Source organism: Mchenga conophoros, linkage group LG17, assembly GCF_057382185.1.
Source record: "Mchenga conophoros isolate Kocher_MC1m ecotype Shallow Benthic linkage group LG17, M_conophoros_male_GT1.1, whole genome shotgun sequence".
In the NCBI taxonomy this organism is placed as follows: Eukaryota; Metazoa; Chordata; class Actinopteri; order Cichliformes; family Cichlidae; genus Mchenga; species Mchenga conophoros.
Genome location: NC_140542.1, coordinates 15,569,705 through 15,587,762, shown reverse-complemented (window position 1 = coordinate 15,587,762; position 18,058 = coordinate 15,569,705). Strand labels below are relative to the sequence as shown.

At 39.4% G+C, this 18,058-nt stretch overlaps 1 protein-coding gene across 4 annotated transcripts in view; it reads left to right on the top strand.

The window, feature by feature from the left end:
• Positions 1-18,058, top strand: part of mast2 (microtubule associated serine/threonine kinase 2) — a 143,870-nt gene that overhangs the window by 10,774 nt on the left and 115,038 nt on the right. For 3 of the 4 annotated variants that reach the window (XM_085252927.1, XM_085252928.1, XM_085252925.1), the window contains exons 2-3: positions 12,421-12,571; positions 14,328-14,515. In XM_085252927.1, the coding sequence (XP_085109053.1) occupies positions 12,421-12,571; positions 14,328-14,515 (339 nt within the window). The remainder of the gene's footprint in view (positions 1-12,420; positions 12,572-14,327; positions 14,516-18,058) is intronic. The other variant, XM_085252926.1, reaches the window with a different exon arrangement.

Sequence of the window (18,058 nt, the reverse complement as noted above, 5' to 3'; positions counted from 1 at the left end):
CTTCCATGAATCTCCTGCTGCTCAAGAAAACTGCAGCCCAAATCTGATGCAGTATGCTTTCTTATGGTGCCACATGTGCATGAACACACATGTTGCAAAAATGGGCGTATGCGCACACATACCCACATACCCACATTACACATATGTGTTTTTTCTTTTATTTGTAAGTGATTTGCAACTGTATTATATTGAAAGATCTAAATGTTGGCTCAGCCTCCGTGTAGGAAGGTATGAAACGTTAGGGCTGAGATCAGGGCTACTTGATAAGACACACACTACTCAGCAGCTGTGAGACCCCTCCTTATTTCCCCTGCTGCATTTTGCATACAGGCAGGTTTTGTCACTTACTGTGAGAGGAAAACATCTTTTGACCAGTATGTTGACAATTTTCCCGATGACTTTCTTGCTCATTGTGTTTGACATTTCTGCGCTAATATAATAAGCAATTACTTTGTTGATTTTAGTGCGTCTTTGTGAGGGTTTTTTTTGATACCTTGGTTTCTGGTGGTGTACAGGCTTGTCTCACATTCATAAACTATATTTGATTAACTATATCAGCCACTATACAGTTTTTCTTCATGCGTTCATCATATACTGTAGCTAATTATGTGTTTTCAGGTGTTTGAATAATCTAAAAATTATCTGTAGCATATGACTGTAGTCAAGTACATTCAGGAATCTTTTTCTCCCTAAACCAACAGAATAGACCGTATGCCTATGGTAATTATACTAATGCCTAATGGAAATAATGTAGTATGCTAGCTTTGTACTACGAAGCCTGAGAGACTCTGATTGTTCTTTGACTTGCCATTACTCCTTAAATGATAAAGATGGATCTTATTCATTGCACTTAGCTTTTGTTCTTCTCAGTGGCCTACATACGATAAACATTATGATAAAAACATGTCTCATTGATCTCAACATTATCTCATCATTCACACAGCAAAGTTATTTATTTATTTTATTTGCTGGGACAAATCCCGTTCAGGTTTAGGTACACCTCAATAAATCAAATCATGACTTGAGGATTTCCTGTGCTGTACGCAGCGACTTAATGTTTCCAGGGATAAAATTTTGTGTAATCCTCTGATTTTTGCAAATTAAACGTTGAATTAACGAGCTGGAACTTGGCTCGCTCTGGTCCAAACTGCAGCACTGACTGTGCATCTTTCTGCCATTTTGGGGATCATTTCTCACTCTGTCTGTTTTCATGGCTCAGAGCTTCTTAGTTGCCAAAAGCTGTGGTGTTTTTCAAGTTTTACAACAGAGGTTATTGTGTATTTCTGCACATATTTCATATGCAGTTTTCTATCTTTTTCAGTCAAGTGGCCACATTACAAGAACACATTTATATAGACACAATGGAATCGCATGGCCGGAGTAAAATTTTCAAAAGTCAGTCATGTTTTTGGGAAAATTATTATTTTTTTATGTTGTCAAATCTTAAAGTCAGCATAGTTGTGGTTCATGCAACAAAATAAGATTTTTCCACATACTTTTTGTATAATTACAGAAAATCAAATAAACTTCAGTATGATTATCTCCAAAAATGCAACCCAAAGAAGCCAAATGTTAATGTCAGGCTATAAAACATGATCCAGTAATAATACTGTCAGTTTATGTGGAGAGAGCAGAGATCCTTTGATAATGTCAGTTACATCCATTCATTTTCAAACTGAGCTTCAACGACGGGTGGAGACTCGAGACCAGGTGTCTCCACATAACACACACCCCTCACATCTGAACACACATGATTGCACACGCATTATTTTGTGTCTTTCAGCTGCTGGATGAGAGCCAGACATTTAATGAGCTTTATCTGTGTGGCAGAGGCGAGCAGCTATATGAAAAGCTATTTAATATCTCAAACCACTCTATTGTTTCTGGCTGGCTGGTGTGAATTGTAATGGAAGTTGTTGTTGTGTGTTTTGTGTTAGGCTCTTCACCAAGTACTTTTTATTCTTTAGTAAGATTTTCCAGCAAAATAACGAAAAAATTAGAAATAAGATCACGAAATAAACTTTTAATCTATAAAAACATGATGTCACATTGTCATTGTGTTGAGTCAAGAGTCTGAGCTCACCCGTTGTGTCTTATATCTGATAGTGAGACAACAGGGAATACTTTCATTGTGTTCAAAATCATTGGACTTTATCCGTGATCATCGCCTGGCCAAATAATCAAATAACCGATCATTTTCCCCCAAACTGAAACACGCTCATGAATCTGTGTTTGTATGACTAAAGAAAGGTTTGATTCCAGCGCTGTTGAGCTTTTCCTCCCACAAATAATTTTCTCAGTGCGCACAGAAGAGGATGAGGAGGTGAGATGTGACATTTTCCTTTGTGACATTTTCTGAATGCACCCCACTGCTCGCAAAGAAACCTCCCCCTTCTAACATTTTCACTGCTTATTCCTGTCTCCTCTCACTGTAGCCAACAATGTGGCTGCATCCAAACTGCTCCACCTACTAATGAAGAGATCCACAGCAACCATCTTATTATCTGGCCTGTGGTTCAACAGTGGGTTATTTACTTCATGTCCCCCAGCGCGACTGAGCAGGCCAGTGAAGGTCACCTCACACTAGGAGAGGGAGGCAGGCTGGAGATGACCTGCTGAGCCTGACCTCAGATTAAAGCACACCTCATCTATCATGCTTTCTTTCTTTGTTTTCGTAGTTTTTTGTTACCACCCTAATCTCATGGTATGTCATAGTGTTATGGTGTTGGTTTAAAATGCACGCCTTCCTCTTTTGGAGTTTTGTTTTATTGCATCCTGATAGTTGTATCAAGTATTGTACAATTAAAGGTTACTGTCAGCTACTCTGACCTCATATTAACTTCACACCCAGGTCACATGGCTGCAATCCAGAGATTTTACTCACTTCTCCCAGGGTGACACATCATCTTTTACAAAAACAGCTTTGCATTAGATTCATTTAACAGTGACGTGGTTCTGATATATCTGATATACCCATGGAGCTTGTGGCTTTCATTCCTCCAGTGTCGTTCCAGACATTTGGTGAGTTATTCCCATGGTGCACTGGACTTTCTTTTAGTTTTTGTGCTTCAAACCTGTAAACTTGTGGCTATGCCCACTTAAAAATATTGTCAAACAATCTATTTGCTGAGTTGTGAGCAGCAAAAACTAGAGTGTGGCACTTCTTACTGTTACATTTGATCTGTATTTGAGCTGTTCCTGACAGTTGTATGTTGGATGCTAAAAGATGGCGATCATTTGAAGTTTCTTTCATCCTTTGTCAAACTTCATATAATAGTTTATCACGTTTACTGGATAGATAACAGAATATATTCAAATATCTCCACATTGACTTAGTGAGACAGCGCAGATGTGGAACATTTGTGGGTGTTTTTTGGATACTCTTCTTCTTCTTCTCTTTCTTTTCCTCCTCATTCTTTGTTCCTGATCACACTGTTTATTTGGGTGGGCAAGTATGACCTCATGGTGACCAGACAGTGGAGTTACTTGTCTGTTTGGCTGGCTGTACGCAGACAATGGACACATCTTCACACTGATTTTAAAGTTTAGTAGTGACTCAACAGAGTCCTGGAACATGTTGAAAAGCTTGTAGCTGGGTTTATAGTTTACAGGTGACCTGGCTTCCTGTGATGTGATTACTGCTGTACCAAGCGCACCTTACAACACAAAATAGCAGCGAGATGAGAGTTAGTCTTGGAGCGTTTCAGCAGTCATCGAATCAGTTTGAAGACTGTTCAAGTTTAAGTGATAAACAATTGAAAACATAGAAGGAAAATCTGATGCTGTAGCAGCTGGAAAAATACCTCTTAACTTTTGATCCTTTATCTTGCTTCATGCTAGTTAGTTCTTCTGCTGCTGGTGTGTACCATAGTAAAGGCCTGAAAAGTGCTTTCAATCTGCATATTTCCTGAATGGCTAACAACTTGTAATTTACAAGTCATTGGCTATTGGGGGCTTGCAGTGAACACTAGTCTAATTTTTATATTCTACATTTTCTGTTAATATATTTGCGCTGATACAGACTTTTGGATGCACTGTTCTACAGTCCAGCCTTCCTATTGTTCCCCAGACGTAATCTTTTTCAGCATTTTAGAATAATTTCAATTCTTTTATTCAGTTACTACTATTAATAATAGTTGGTATAAAGTGGCTTAAGTATTCAGATTTAAGCATTTTATCTTTTTTTTTTAATGCCTTGAGCAGCGATGGGTGAACGACGTGAATGTTTTATCTATATTAGAAGTACAGAGCCAGTTTACAGAAGTGTCAAATGCTGGATCTGACCCATATTTTAGGATTTGATTGTTTTTGAGAAATAAGATACTGTCGAGTCATACAAAAGAAGGAAGTTCTGACAAGTTTATTGATGCTTTGATGGGCAGGACTGTACTCTGTGTCCTGTGATTGGGTTTTCTGTGTTTCCCTATCTCTCCCTGTCTCTTTCTGAGTATTTCTGAAAAGTCCAAACCCGTGTGGAAAGTACAGTTTGTGCTCTATGAGGTGTGGGCGTTGTCTGCAGTGCAAGAGGAATGTGTGGTGAGGTCGTTTTCTTTAGTCCAGTGTCTGCAGTTCTGTTAGAGAATGAACCTGCAGCCAATTCACAGGTTGTAATATGGTCATTTGTTACTGCGTTGCCACTGTTGCCATGGACAACAGCACCCAGAGGCAGAGATGATGGGCTCTTACTGATTAACCATGAACCCCTGTTCCTCTGTACAGATAGCGGTCTCACTGGGAACAGTTTTTGGTTCCAAGTCACTGTTTGAAAAACAAAATTTTTTTTCCATATCATTTACTGGTGGGGCTCACCAGCTTTTAAACACAAAATGCTGTTTGTGAGCCTTTATATGTTACTTAAAGAAATTTGAAGGAACATTGAGCCCACGTAAAGTGTCAGTGAGATGATGTGGTTGCTTATGTTGAAGTAAATGAGCATGAAGTTCGTGATGCCTGGAGCTGTTATTTTGTGGCAACACAAAAAAATCAGAATAGATTTTCCTGACAGGTTTCTTGCGTGTCAGGATCTCAATGAGTTTTTTTCCTCTTTAATTACAGTAAGTCTTGTGATTTTGGTATTTCTGCTCATTTAATTTTTGTTCTCCGTGGTGTTATATGTGGGACTGAGGATTGTCATTTGGAATTTTATGACTTGTTTTTGGCGTTAGAGCTTTGCATGTGGACAAACAGTTTTCCACAAACCACAGCTGAGGATAGGCAGCAGCTGTCCTGGCTCACTACACCCTCTCTGCATTGCCTGTTTCGGCCTCCATCATTCACATCCATCTGTCTGACTATTTTCCTCTTTCCTGTTATTGCTTTCTTCCTGGCTTTTCATTTCTGCACTCATTCTTCTGGCTCAAATGCAGCTAGAATACATCAACCTTGTATTAACTCTGATTAATAGCTTTGTATTTACACACAAATGCATGTGTATACACACACTGAGCTCTTATGGGGACACTCCTGCCTCTTCACCCACTGACAGAGGGGAAGTATATATAATGCAACGTTATCCTGTTCAGACAGAATTTGTTGTTGCACAATTTCATGATGCAACATACTGAATGATCTTAGCTGGCTTACTGACCTGTCTTTTAATGCTGGTTCAAATATGTTTATGGTAGCAACTAAACATCATTATTACAACAAAGGACCGGAGGATTAATTGTATTGTAATCTCAATGGCTTTAAACAATTATGAAAATGTAACTGAGATAATAGGGAAACAATATCACTTTTTTGCACACATTTTGTCTGTGGATAAATCTCATATCCCGATACAAGTCGGTTCTTATCTGATAACAATATATATATCACACTATAGTGCATTTTCTATAAATTCAGCGAATAGTTTATATAGTTGCCACATCAAAAGTACTATCTATTTTCTACATATAAATGAAATAATTGAAAATGAAGTAAATACAGGCCTTGCATTGTGTTATGTTACATGAGCGCTTCCCTGAGGCCTCTGGGTATCATTCCTGCTCCTGTATGGCCTTCGGGAAACTAGCGTGTCTGCAACCGTCGACTGCAGAGCATCCAGTCTCGGATCAACTGCACCGTCTAACTCTTACAGGGATGCGTTGTTCGGCTCGTCAACATATCTGTTGTAGCAGTATTGTATGCTGCGTTGCAGATACTTTGGCCAAATACTGGTGATATAAATGAAGCAACTCAACCCGTGTGAAGTATTTTCGGCTGGGCGTTCTGTACCTGAAGTTGTGTGTTTTGACCAACGCGTGAAACCAGATATTTAAAGAAAGTTAATAAATGGCTGCTACTATCTTAATGAGTCTTTATTATACGGCGTTTCCACAGAGAAAAGCCTGTTCTGACGTTTGGCTTTGTGGTTTATTTTGAGCACTTGACGTCTCTTTTTGCTTCTCATTCATAAACTCTCTCCATGCTCTTTCACATGATTCTTGCTTAGGTGGTAGAAGAAGTTTGTTGTGTCTGTGACTGTGGTGGGGAGCTGTTTACTGCAAATTTTAAAAGTACAGTTTTCTGCTCCGTGTCAGACTTTTCAGAACCGAACAATGTCCACGCTACAGAGGTAGCCGCTCGTTGAGGAATGAGCTCGTCCATTTGTTTTGACTGGTTGCTCTGCGGTGCCGTGGCAACTGTTGCAAACCGTCATCAAAAGCAATGAAAAATGTTGCAGTGAACGGTGTGGTACTGAGATCACCTGACACAAAATGTGAATGGGGGTTGAAATGTTTGTTAAGTGATGCTCGTTCACAGTGGATGAAGATTTACTCCTCGCTTAACCATATATCTTCCTGGTCCTAAATATGAACACTGGCATCATTCAAAGTCACTCCAAAAATGTAAAATCTTTCAAGTATTTTACCAGACCACCTCTTTGTTATGAAATAAAGATCTAAGCACATAAAAGCAGAGTTAAAAAAAAAAGAAATTTAAATCTTTTAGTTTTTAACATGTCGTATATAACATTATACTAAAAATTAGAGATACCCAAAAATCTAAAGTGAGCTTGTTGACCATTAAACTAGACTTAAAAAAGCCATTCATATAACATCAGTTATTTGAATCTTCTTGTATTTTCTGCCTACATGTATGTGCCACATGTCTATAGTAAACGTGATCTTCTATTGGCAAGGAAAGCTTAACAACTAAAAATGAAGGGAATAATAGAAAAAACTTGCTGGCCTGTTAAATCCTGTTTGACTGTTGACTGCAGCGCACTTGTACTTCTGCTGTGGTGAGCCTGAACACCCACAAATGTTGGATGCTATGGCAGTTTCCCCACTAAACAAAACATTAACAGCTAGAAACGTGCTGTTTAACCCTTCACTCTGCACGCTGCTCTGTGCTGTGTTCTTGCATCGGCAGCATTTCACTTGCAAGTGCTTGTGGTAATTTTGCAGCATTTCCTTAGTTCATTGAACAGTTAAGGCACCCTGATCATGTTTTGGATCTGTCGGTGTCTTTTGCTGTCAGAGAAGTCATGTAAAAGATTGCATCATTATTCATGTTATTAGTAATAATAATAATCTATATTTTCATGTATTTGTTTATGTTTTGCTGTGTGGGTGTAAGATTCAGTGAAGTCACAAGGCTGCGGTTGAGCTGCTCCACTGGGGACAGTTCCACTTACTTAACTCGTGTGATGCACGCACCACTGTAACAAGTTTTTTTTTTCTCTCTCTAAATGATAGAGGGATCATCATCCGCGAGCTAAGCTGGGAGCTTGTTTTCAGGCCCACTTGATGACAGATGTGATGGATTGTGGTCTGGTGTATGTTACATTAAAGTGTGGCTTAGAGCTCTGTGGGACATGACAAAAGATTAATGTCGACCCAAATGCAGTGAAGCAGGAGCATGAGTTTGGAGGGAGCTGTGAGCTGGAGAAGGAAGAGAGAAGAGAGGAAAGGAGAAGAAGGTTGTGAAAAACTGGTTTTACTTCCTTCTTATGGTTATGGGTCTATTGTTTGTTGAATTACGTTAGGATTTGTTATTCTTAATTGGTTTTAAACTTTTTAAAATCTCTTTCTGAAAGCTTTTCTGAGTGTTCATGTGTGTTTTAACCTTCTTTGTGGTGTAAACATATATTAATTTGGTGCTTTTTAAGAACTAAACTCTAATACCATACACATCACTGGATTTCAAAGGTCTCAAGAGGCAACAGTGGCCCTCTCCTTATCTTCTTTGGTTCTTACTCCCAAACTGTTATCCTGAAATACAAGTTACCATGTACCTATGCAGAACTGTACATTAAGCTTTAAAAAAGGGCCTCATTTATCACAGATGGGTGCTTTGAATTCTGAATAGAAGTTCTCAAAACAAAAATACAAAAATAGTCTTTTTATAGCAGATACCATTAGAATACCAAAATCAGTTTCTTACGTAATTTTGTCAAGTGAGTAAATGTTCCTGTCCTCCAACCTTCTGTCCCTACCAGCTGACTAATAGGTAATGTCACTTAAGCCCTTTTTTTTGTTGCTGTCGTTTTCATATTTCATACATTCATTCATAAACTTGCTGAATGTACTTACAGAGCTGTGTTACATGCATAATGCACCATTGGTAGTGACCACTGCAGAATGCTTTGTTCATCAACGTTTTGTGTTCAAAGAGGAACAGGTGGCAAAGTCAACGACATGCCAAAAACTCCATGTCCTGGAGTGGCTACTGGAGTCTGGCTCCAAAAAGTCAATCCCTATAGACACCTATGTTAAAATGTAAAAACCTTACAGCAGTAAAAACATGTTTACAGCGTGAAACAAGCAAACAAAAAAGCTTTGGGTTCTATGGATACCTTTGTCCTTTGTAACAGCTTCACAGTCAGTCCATTTATACAGTATCTGTTAACTTGTTCATCCAGACTTTGTTAAGGCTTGAAGGTAGAGGTGTGGCTGATTTGATTGACAGCTCCATTCTAGGTCTCACCTTCAGTGTTTCAAGTCACTGAATTGGCACACTTGAACTGTCCGTGCCTTTGGTGCATTTTTATTGGAATTAAGTGTCAAATAATACACAGACTGGCCAAGAAATTTTAGCATGTTATTAATCATTTTCTTGATGCTAGTTAGCACTGATGTGCATTTCTGAACCTGTACAGTTTGTGGATGTAGCACCAAGCTAACTTTGCACCCCACCATCAGGAGTAGCATCACTGTAAATAATACGTCCTCTTGTCCCGTAACTGATTTCCCTTTGCAAACAAAACTTTCCTTTGTTGCAGCAGGTAGAACTAATCGGCTCCATTAATACCTGGATACCCATCACAATTGGAAATGTATCTAGCTCTCATCTGTGTTTACTTCCCAGTGACAGATGTACAGTATGTGTTTATATCAGCAGTCTTGTAAAGCTGACTCTGTGACAGTGTGTGTGTGATGGATCACAGCTGATGCTTCTCTCTCTCTCTCTCACACACACACACACACACACACACACACACACACACACACACACACACACACCTCTTTCCTCTTTGCTGTCTTCTATGTTAATCCATTTCATTTTAGTCTCTACAAAAAGCTTGGATCAGCAGATTACTTGTAATCACAGCTTCCTTAGCAGATTGCGTTCTGTCTGCCACCTGCTGGTTGCAGTTGGAGTTGCAGCAAGTTGAATGAGGGCGACAATCAATTTAAATGTATTCAGCCAGTGCTGCAGTGCTCTGCGTGTCTTGCGGGGAAGAAAAATCTGTGTAATCACTGACTTTCCTTCCCCACAAGACATCCTGTCATTAGTTGCACAGATGTGGCTGTAGCAACTGAAGGTGTCCATCAACAGTGGTGCAATGATACACAGTAATCAGTCTGACATTGGCCAGGGAGAGTTGTGCTCTCATTGCAAGCAGAAACAAGGCACTGCGATTATACTGTTAGTTTTTGTTTTTCTTTGTCCACTTCAGAATCAATATTCTGTATCTGCTGCTTCTTTCTTCTAGTTGTACTTCATTTATCTCTCTACAAAACCTATGAGATTTAGAAACATGAAAATTCATGACATGCTTCTTAACTGTAAAACAAATAAGTAAATAAAATAAGAGACACTTTAAGTGGCGAGAGAGAGAAAGTGCAAGAGAAAGGAATAATCACTTGGTTGCAGTCAGGTTATGCATCCATGTCACAGACTGTATTTAAAAGACGGACAGGGATGTCACCCCCTGGTATGGGACTTGAAGAATCAGCATTAGTATTTAAGCCATTGCTGTGTCCTTGTATTGTGCAGAGATACAAATACTGATAACAGATGCTATAATTTCAACCAGAAGTCTGCATATTGACATGTTGAATGAATTAAAATGAAGCAGGCTGACTCCTGCTTGCCAGAAATGTGTAGCGGTTCATGCATGCATTTATGTGCTGTATTTTCAAGTGTCCCAGTCATTGTTGCCTGTGGGTAACTTGTATTTCTTTTGTGTGATTCTTGCCAACAGCACCGCATGAAAATATGCTGTTTACCTCTTATATGTTGTCGACCTGTTGTGACAGCTCTTCTAAGCTCTTCTTATAATCTCACACTGTATTCAAACAGGCAGAAAAGTTATTAAAGTAGCTTGCATTGGGAGACTTTGGATAAATGCACATTTAAGAACTACGTCTGAAATATTTTTTTTTTCAGAAAAGTCTTCAGTGTCTCATCCTCAATGAATTCTGGCCTTCATAGAAATGGCGGAAGTGTGAAAGTGTTTTGTGACTGAGTATAATGTGTGATTCTAGCTGAGTGGCGGCTGATGTGAAGCAACACGCGCATAAGGTTTACATATTAATACTGCATGGAGGTACTGAATATTCATCTTCTGCTGTAATTCATTACTGCAGCTTTAAGTATTGGTTACAAGTTGCACATGATTACACTGTATTTAGTGGGTTTGAGGGATGCGGTTGGAGACTAACGGAAGCTTTCACTAAAACTCCTTCATACATGTGGCCGTCTGGGAGCTCGTGTGTACATGTTGCGAGCTGTCCAGATGTTTCTGGAAAAGCCTTGTCAAGCATTGGGCTGCGCGCAACGGAGAGGAGGATATGAGCCCAGGCAGGCCCTGTTTCCATGGCAACAAAAGAGATTTCCAAAATCATGTGAACCTTCTGCTTTTGTGTTTATGTGTGTTGGCTGTACTTGGGGATATCAAGGAAGTCCAGAGGAACCTTCTTTTATTAAACTGACAAACTGAATTAGGCTGTCCACTTGCTCTGCAGCTGCAGAGTTTTGATGGAGAGGCTGTTGTGGCTGTAAGTGTTAATGACACAGCAAGCATGTCTTGTACTGTCTGTCAGTTGAATAGCATGGGAAACAGTACTGTGTGTGTGTGTGTGTGTGTGTGTGTGTGTGTGTGTCTGATGTGGTAGTTTGAGAAGTAGATTTGGTGCTAGTGGATGCTTTGCTTTAATTTTGGCTGTAAGCCTGCATTCATGGGGATTTTTCCTGCACTATTGTGAGTTTAAGTTACACAAAACATTTATTTTTGAATTTTTTATTCCTATGTGTGTGTGTGTGTGTGTGTGTGTATATATATATATATATATATATATATATATATATATATATATATATATATATATATATATATATATATATATATATATATAAACCCTCAACTGTAACTTCTAAAACTTTGTCAATAACTAGAAAGTGTAGATGAGCATCAAATCAAGTAATGTGTGTCCCTTTGTTTTGTGTGTCAAATAAATAAAAATGTGGTTAGGCTGAAACTGCTATTCAAACATCTGCAGTGTTGTCACCCAAATAGCATCTTCTTCCTCAGTGATGTCTATGTAGAACTGTTATTACCTAGAGATTACATGCTAGTCTAGTGAAACTGTAATGTTTAAAGACTATTGAGTAAAGTGGAAATTCATCACAGTCAGGTATGCTGAAGAAGATAAACTGAGGTATGACCTGCAACCAAGATTTTGAAGAATTCTTTCACCTATAGACTCTACCCTGCTATCTTTTACTGCTTATTTAATCTACATAATCTCTTTAGCCACAACATTAAAACTACCAGTAGGTAGTCTGATTATGTTGCTATAGTAGCATCTGTAAGGGGATGGGATGTAGATACCACATATCACCTGATACCAGGTACACCTACAGAGGTGTGGTTAAGCCCACATCGCAACTGCTCAGAGCGGTTTTGGCATTAGCAAGGGGGATCGGCAAATGTATATATGTTTTTTCTTTCCTCTTGCGAACCAGCTGAAACTTTAGATTTTCGACCTTGGTGGCTGTAAAGGATATCAAGGAAACATGGGGGAAAAAAAGATGAATCATGTGTCTTACTTTAAGCTTTGTGACTCTACTTTTATGGCAGAGATGACATCTGATTCTGCTGAGTTTGTGTGCTGCTTTGACCAGAGGTTATTTGAGAGCAGTATGACCCAACACATGTGAGCAAAGTCTAATGTTTCTTGTTCTTCTTTCCTCCTCATCTCTTTCCAGAAGGAGTTTGCAGCTCCTCCTCCTCTGCTCTTCCGGAAGCTGAGTAATCCTGACCTATCACCCGCAGCAACTGCTGCTACCAAATCCAAACTTCACCGACAGCTGAGCCAGGATGAGAGTCGGGCCCGACGTAGCAGCATGGCCATGACTGGTATTGAACACGTATACACACCTGCATATCTGAAAACAGGACAAAATCCCTTGACCAAGATGTCCATGTAGATGATGATGTCTATGTAGGATTAGTTTTTAGGTTAGGAAAATATAGAAATGTGTAAATAATAAACTAGGTGTGCATTTATTTATCAAAACATGAAGTTTATAATATTTAAAAGAAATATGAATTTATGTTTATGGCGTTACTCTCTAATATGAACATTTTTTATTTGCAAATATTACTTTTTATATATTGAGCTTTTGTTTGTAACCAGAAGCTCTAAGTCTAGTTAAATGTGGCCCCGCCCACACTTTAGCTGTGCCAGGCTCCTGTGTTATCTATGAAAATTCCACCTCACATTTACATCCACATTTTACCAAAGAGAGGTCATGTGGTGACAATCCCCCTCCACCGAGGAGATCATGTTTTTGGTAGTGTTTACTTGCGTATGTGTCACTATTCTGTCTTTTAACACGACAGGTCAAAAGGTTTTGATAAATTCTGATAAAATGTCATGGGGGCGTAGAATGGCCTCATGATATCGTTCCACCGAAATTTGGCTTATGACCACCAAGGTCTTCAAGGTCAGCTTGAAAAGGTATCAATATATAGAAAGTACCATCTAAGGAGTTAAAATATCATGTCAGATCTGACCTTTGACCTGGGGGCAATAGATTGATCTAAAGGTCAAAGTGATGAGGTTTGAGATTAGGGCTGCCACGATTAGTCGACTAGTCACGATTACGTCGACTATCAAAATCGTCGACGACTGATTTAATAGTCGACGTGTCGTTTGAAGCTTTGTAAGATCCCAAAAGATGCAGGAATGAGTAGCAGGATTTAAGAGTGTAATAACGGACTGAAACAGAAGATGGCAGCACTGCATGTACAACGATGCCAGCTGCCGTTAAACCCCGAAGAAGAAGCTGTGTCCCAGAATTCATAGCGCGGCCCTGCTCAGTTTCCAACAATGGCGGCAGCTAGTTAGTTTTAATGTTACTCTTATTATTCTTTCTGGGTCACAAAATACACGTTTAACATATTTTTAGGCGAGAATGTAGCTGTGTAAACCTCAAATATCTGCTCAGTTTATCAAGACACCACATATTTTCAAAAGCGCTCCGACGTTTTCGGAGACGTCTGTTACCCACTAGCTCGATAGCTAGCCGGGGGCAAGGTCACTAGAGCTGTGAGAACACCGGACTCCCGGCAAATCGTTTTCAAACCCACCGCCGTCTTTCGCTACTCAGGTTAAACATGATATATGAGTCACTTAGATAACTTAAAAATGTTATTGTTTGGCTTTTTTAGTATTTTATTTGTTCCTGAGTAAATCGGTTTGGCTGAGATTAAAGTTATAGTTTTTACACAGCTGAATAAACTTCAAGCAGACAGCTGATTATCAGAAGTGTGAGATGCTCCAGAATATACTCCGGTGTCCTGTTATATTTTAGATAGCAAGGAGTTTATTAAACTTCACCGAAACAATCTGCAAATTTCATTAAAATTTAATAAACTATCATCTTTTCTTTATTTTTAGTTAGCACATACCTTAAACACTTAAAGCTGTAAGCTAATGCTAGTTATATAAGAGCAGATGCTGCTGGTGCAATAAGCTGTACGTTTTACGTCCAATGGATCTGATTAGTCGACTAATCACAAAAATAATCGGTGACTAGTCGACTATCAAAATAATCGTTTGTGGCAGCCCTATTTGAGATGTATTTCCTCTTTGCCCCCACCTCCCCAGGTAAACAGCTGCTGCCTTTGTCCAGCAGTCTGCATGCTGGAGTTAGTCAGCTGGCTTGTCAAGGCAACTCTGGGACTTTTGGAGCACCTGGGGCTATTGGGGGAGCATCTGCAGGAGGAGAGGCCAACAACCTGGTCCGTATGAGGAACCAGGCTCTGGGGCAGTCTGCCCCTTCTCTCACCGGACTGGTCAGTATCAAAGAAAAAAATTGCGCATATGTTGAAAGGGAATCTACAAAACAAATCACACTTACAGTTATTTACACTCAGATTAAGTCTTGAAGAAGTAATCAGGAGATAATTGTGATTCTTCCAAATGTTCTCTGTGCCATCCTAGATATCAGCCAAGCCCAGTATTGCTTTTTCAGATTACTTTCAGATTACATCACATGCAAAATTATTGGACAAATGGTTCATATATATAGAGTCCTACAATTAGCATGTAATGTGCAACCTTATGGCTGGGGTGTAAAAACAAGATTTTTAAATGTATTTGTGGTCTTAGGAAAATGAATGTAGTCTAAACGTAGTGTGCAAAGCCTGCAGAGTCGCTGTGAGACAGTCCATCGCAATATAGATTTTGTGTGTTAGACTGAAACTGTGCCAGCTGACTGCAGGGAGGTAGACTGAGGATGACTCAGGCTTTTGTGTTTGTGTGTGTGCGCGGTGTGCGTGCCACCAGCTCCACACACAGACACTTCCCATTCACAGAAAGGGCTGCACACTGCTGAGACAGAAATGAGAGAGAGAGGATTTTTCATGTGATGTGTATATTTGTATCTGCATTTATGTGTTTGTTTGGTTAACATGCAGCACAGTGCTGACATCATAGAGCTGTAGTATGAATGAATTATGTGTAAATGCCGGTTCCTGACATGTCTGATGCTGATTTTTGTGTTCCTTTGCTCTACTGTGACCCCTGTTGGTTGCAGGAGGGATTGAAGGACTCAAAGGGGTTTTCTGTCCTCTGCTTTATTATTTATCCAAAACATCTTCAGATATGTTGAAATCATAATTTGTGAACCTCTCTCAAAATCTTTAGCGTTTTCTGAATGAACCCTGACTTTCTGTTCCTTCATGAAATGGCTATCGTCTCTCTGTGTTTGCCATGCTTTAGAAGTGTGTATTGACTACATTAGTAATTTACACAGTACCTTCCATTATTAATTTAAATTGTAATTTATTATTCATCTCCAGCCTTCTTCTCTGTGCACATAATGATTACACATGCAGTGAATCTATCTCATGCACAGGGAAGCACGTGAAAATGACGAGAAGCTTAACAGACTGCAGCTGAATGCTACCAACAGATGGCAGTGTTTAATAGGTAGAACTTCAGCATGCCATTAATCTGATACTGAATCCACGTTGTTGTGCCAGGTGTGTGGACAGTGCATTTATAAAATCTGTAGTGAGTGTGAAGAAAAATACATTAATCTAAAATGAATCATGTCATCAGTTTACTTTTGCCGCTTTGGATATCTTCATAATTAGCCTTTCACTCTGAAAGTCTCTGAGAGGAACTGGTCAGTGCAGCCAGAAGCACATTGTACCATGGATTCAAAATGGAAAATACAATGTGCAGAGTTATTCTAGTTCAGCAAATAATCCCAGGTGGTTATTTCTCAAGGGTAGGTTTATTAAAGTATTCTTGGCAGACTTTCTGACTTCTATCGCACTCACTTTCCTTGCATCTCTTACTAAACCAAGCTTCACACACATTATATTTTAGTCCAGTCTGACTCATCAGACTGACAGCTGTTAGCTTTTATAGTTGTATTTCATAGTTAGTCTATAGTCATAGGATTAGGAATAGGACAACCAGTCCTGCCATGTTTTATTTATGATTTATACTTCCCTTAAGTCTTTGGACTTTTAGTTAGGACTTTTAAAGGCAGCTATGTAATCAAGTGTAACACCTCAGCTTTAATTTCTAGGTTAAAAAGACTTGGGTTGTCACGTGAGTCCCTTCTGAGTGTTCCAGTTTCCTCCAGCAGTCCAAAGACATATATGAAAGGTTACCTGGTGATAAATTGGTAGTAAGATGTGGTTGTGGGTATGCATTGTTTTCCATGGAAATTATAAGCAAATGTAACACATGACTGCTTAACACTTCAACAATAAAGTAACTTAACCTCGTAGTTCTTCCGGAGCCTGCACAATATTGTCAGGCGAACCAGTTGTGGTGTTTGTGGTGAACCAGTCTTAGTGTTTCCACCTTTAGTGGCAACAGTTTTCTTGCATATTTTACATAAACAATGTTTATGCGAGTCACATAACAATCCATATGAACGTCCAGGGCCTTTTCTAGAAGAACATTGTGCTGTAACCAGATGGTCAGCTTGCACATCCCTAGTATTATTGCTTTTGTCAGGAAATGGCCCAAAGTGAAAAATGCACCTACCAAGTTGAAACTCAACACTTTAACATGTATCTTGTTACATATTTATCTTAGAAGCAGGGTGGATATTCTCTGCAAGACATACATGAATGCAAATAATTAAGATGGGAAATAAACAAAGCGGTGTTTCAGCATGCAGCACACAGGCCGCACACCTGCTGTCTGCAGACGTCGGGGCTTGGCCTAAAGGGAGCTTTACCATGCTGCTGTGTTAGAGCTGCTAGGGAACAGGCTGAGGCAGCTGCATCTTAAATATACATGAGGACATGTTGAGTAATCGCTGTACTCGTACCGTATCTCCTCTGTTGTGACTAATGGGGACAGTGACGTAGACGGCTGGTGAAGTGGCATGCCAAACTTTGACATCAAAGATGACTAAGAAAAAACCTCAAAAAACTACATCATGTTGTTTCAAGAAAATTTGCACTAAAGATATTTTTGACAATATAAAAGCCCTGCATCAACCAAACAATGTTTTATTGATAATTGCAGCTTGCAGGCAGCAGCATTTATAAGTAAATGAAGGGCATCCATTCTTCTTTTCTAATGAGTTACTGTCATTGAATATACACTACTTAATTTGAAGCGTGAATCCTTTGAAACAAGGTGCCAGAAGCAGTAGGATTGCAGTGCAATAGTAGTGATACAGGATAATATCTCTACTGCCCTGACAATGTGCTGTACAGAATACACAGTCTAGGCAGTGAGCTAAATACTTGCTTTATAAAACACACGAGACAGGGGCCAAGGTTGAGGTTGTTTACTGGACCTCTTTTGTGAAATGTAAACAACTGGAACCGAGCTAGGTTTTTGTGTTAGCGACAGTATCTGGTGCTTGTTGGAATGTAAACGCTGATCATCAGTACCCTTCCTGCTCCAGTGGCTGTAAGAATTTCTATCCTAGAGAATATGGGCCAAGTGTAAGAAATAAACACTTTTTCATTTTGCCTTCCAGAAACACTTTTCCTCTAAAGCACAACAGCACCAAGTAAAGTGCTTTGAGACTTATTTAGACTACTGTTAGTCTTCTCTCTCTCTCTCTCTTCACACACACACACACACACACACACACACACACACACACACACACACACACACACACACACACACACTCAGGACACACACACTCAGGACACAGACATAATGAACACATACACTGTATACAGTATCTATATAGACAGCCATACTGGAGGCACATGCAGTTGTTTCCTTTATCTAAAAGTGGCTCTTATACAGTTTGTGATTTTATTATATAAAAATATTATTTTCAGTTGCTGTGGAGTCTGTCTGCTGTCAATAGCGCCATCTGGTGTCAAGGTAATAATAGGCCA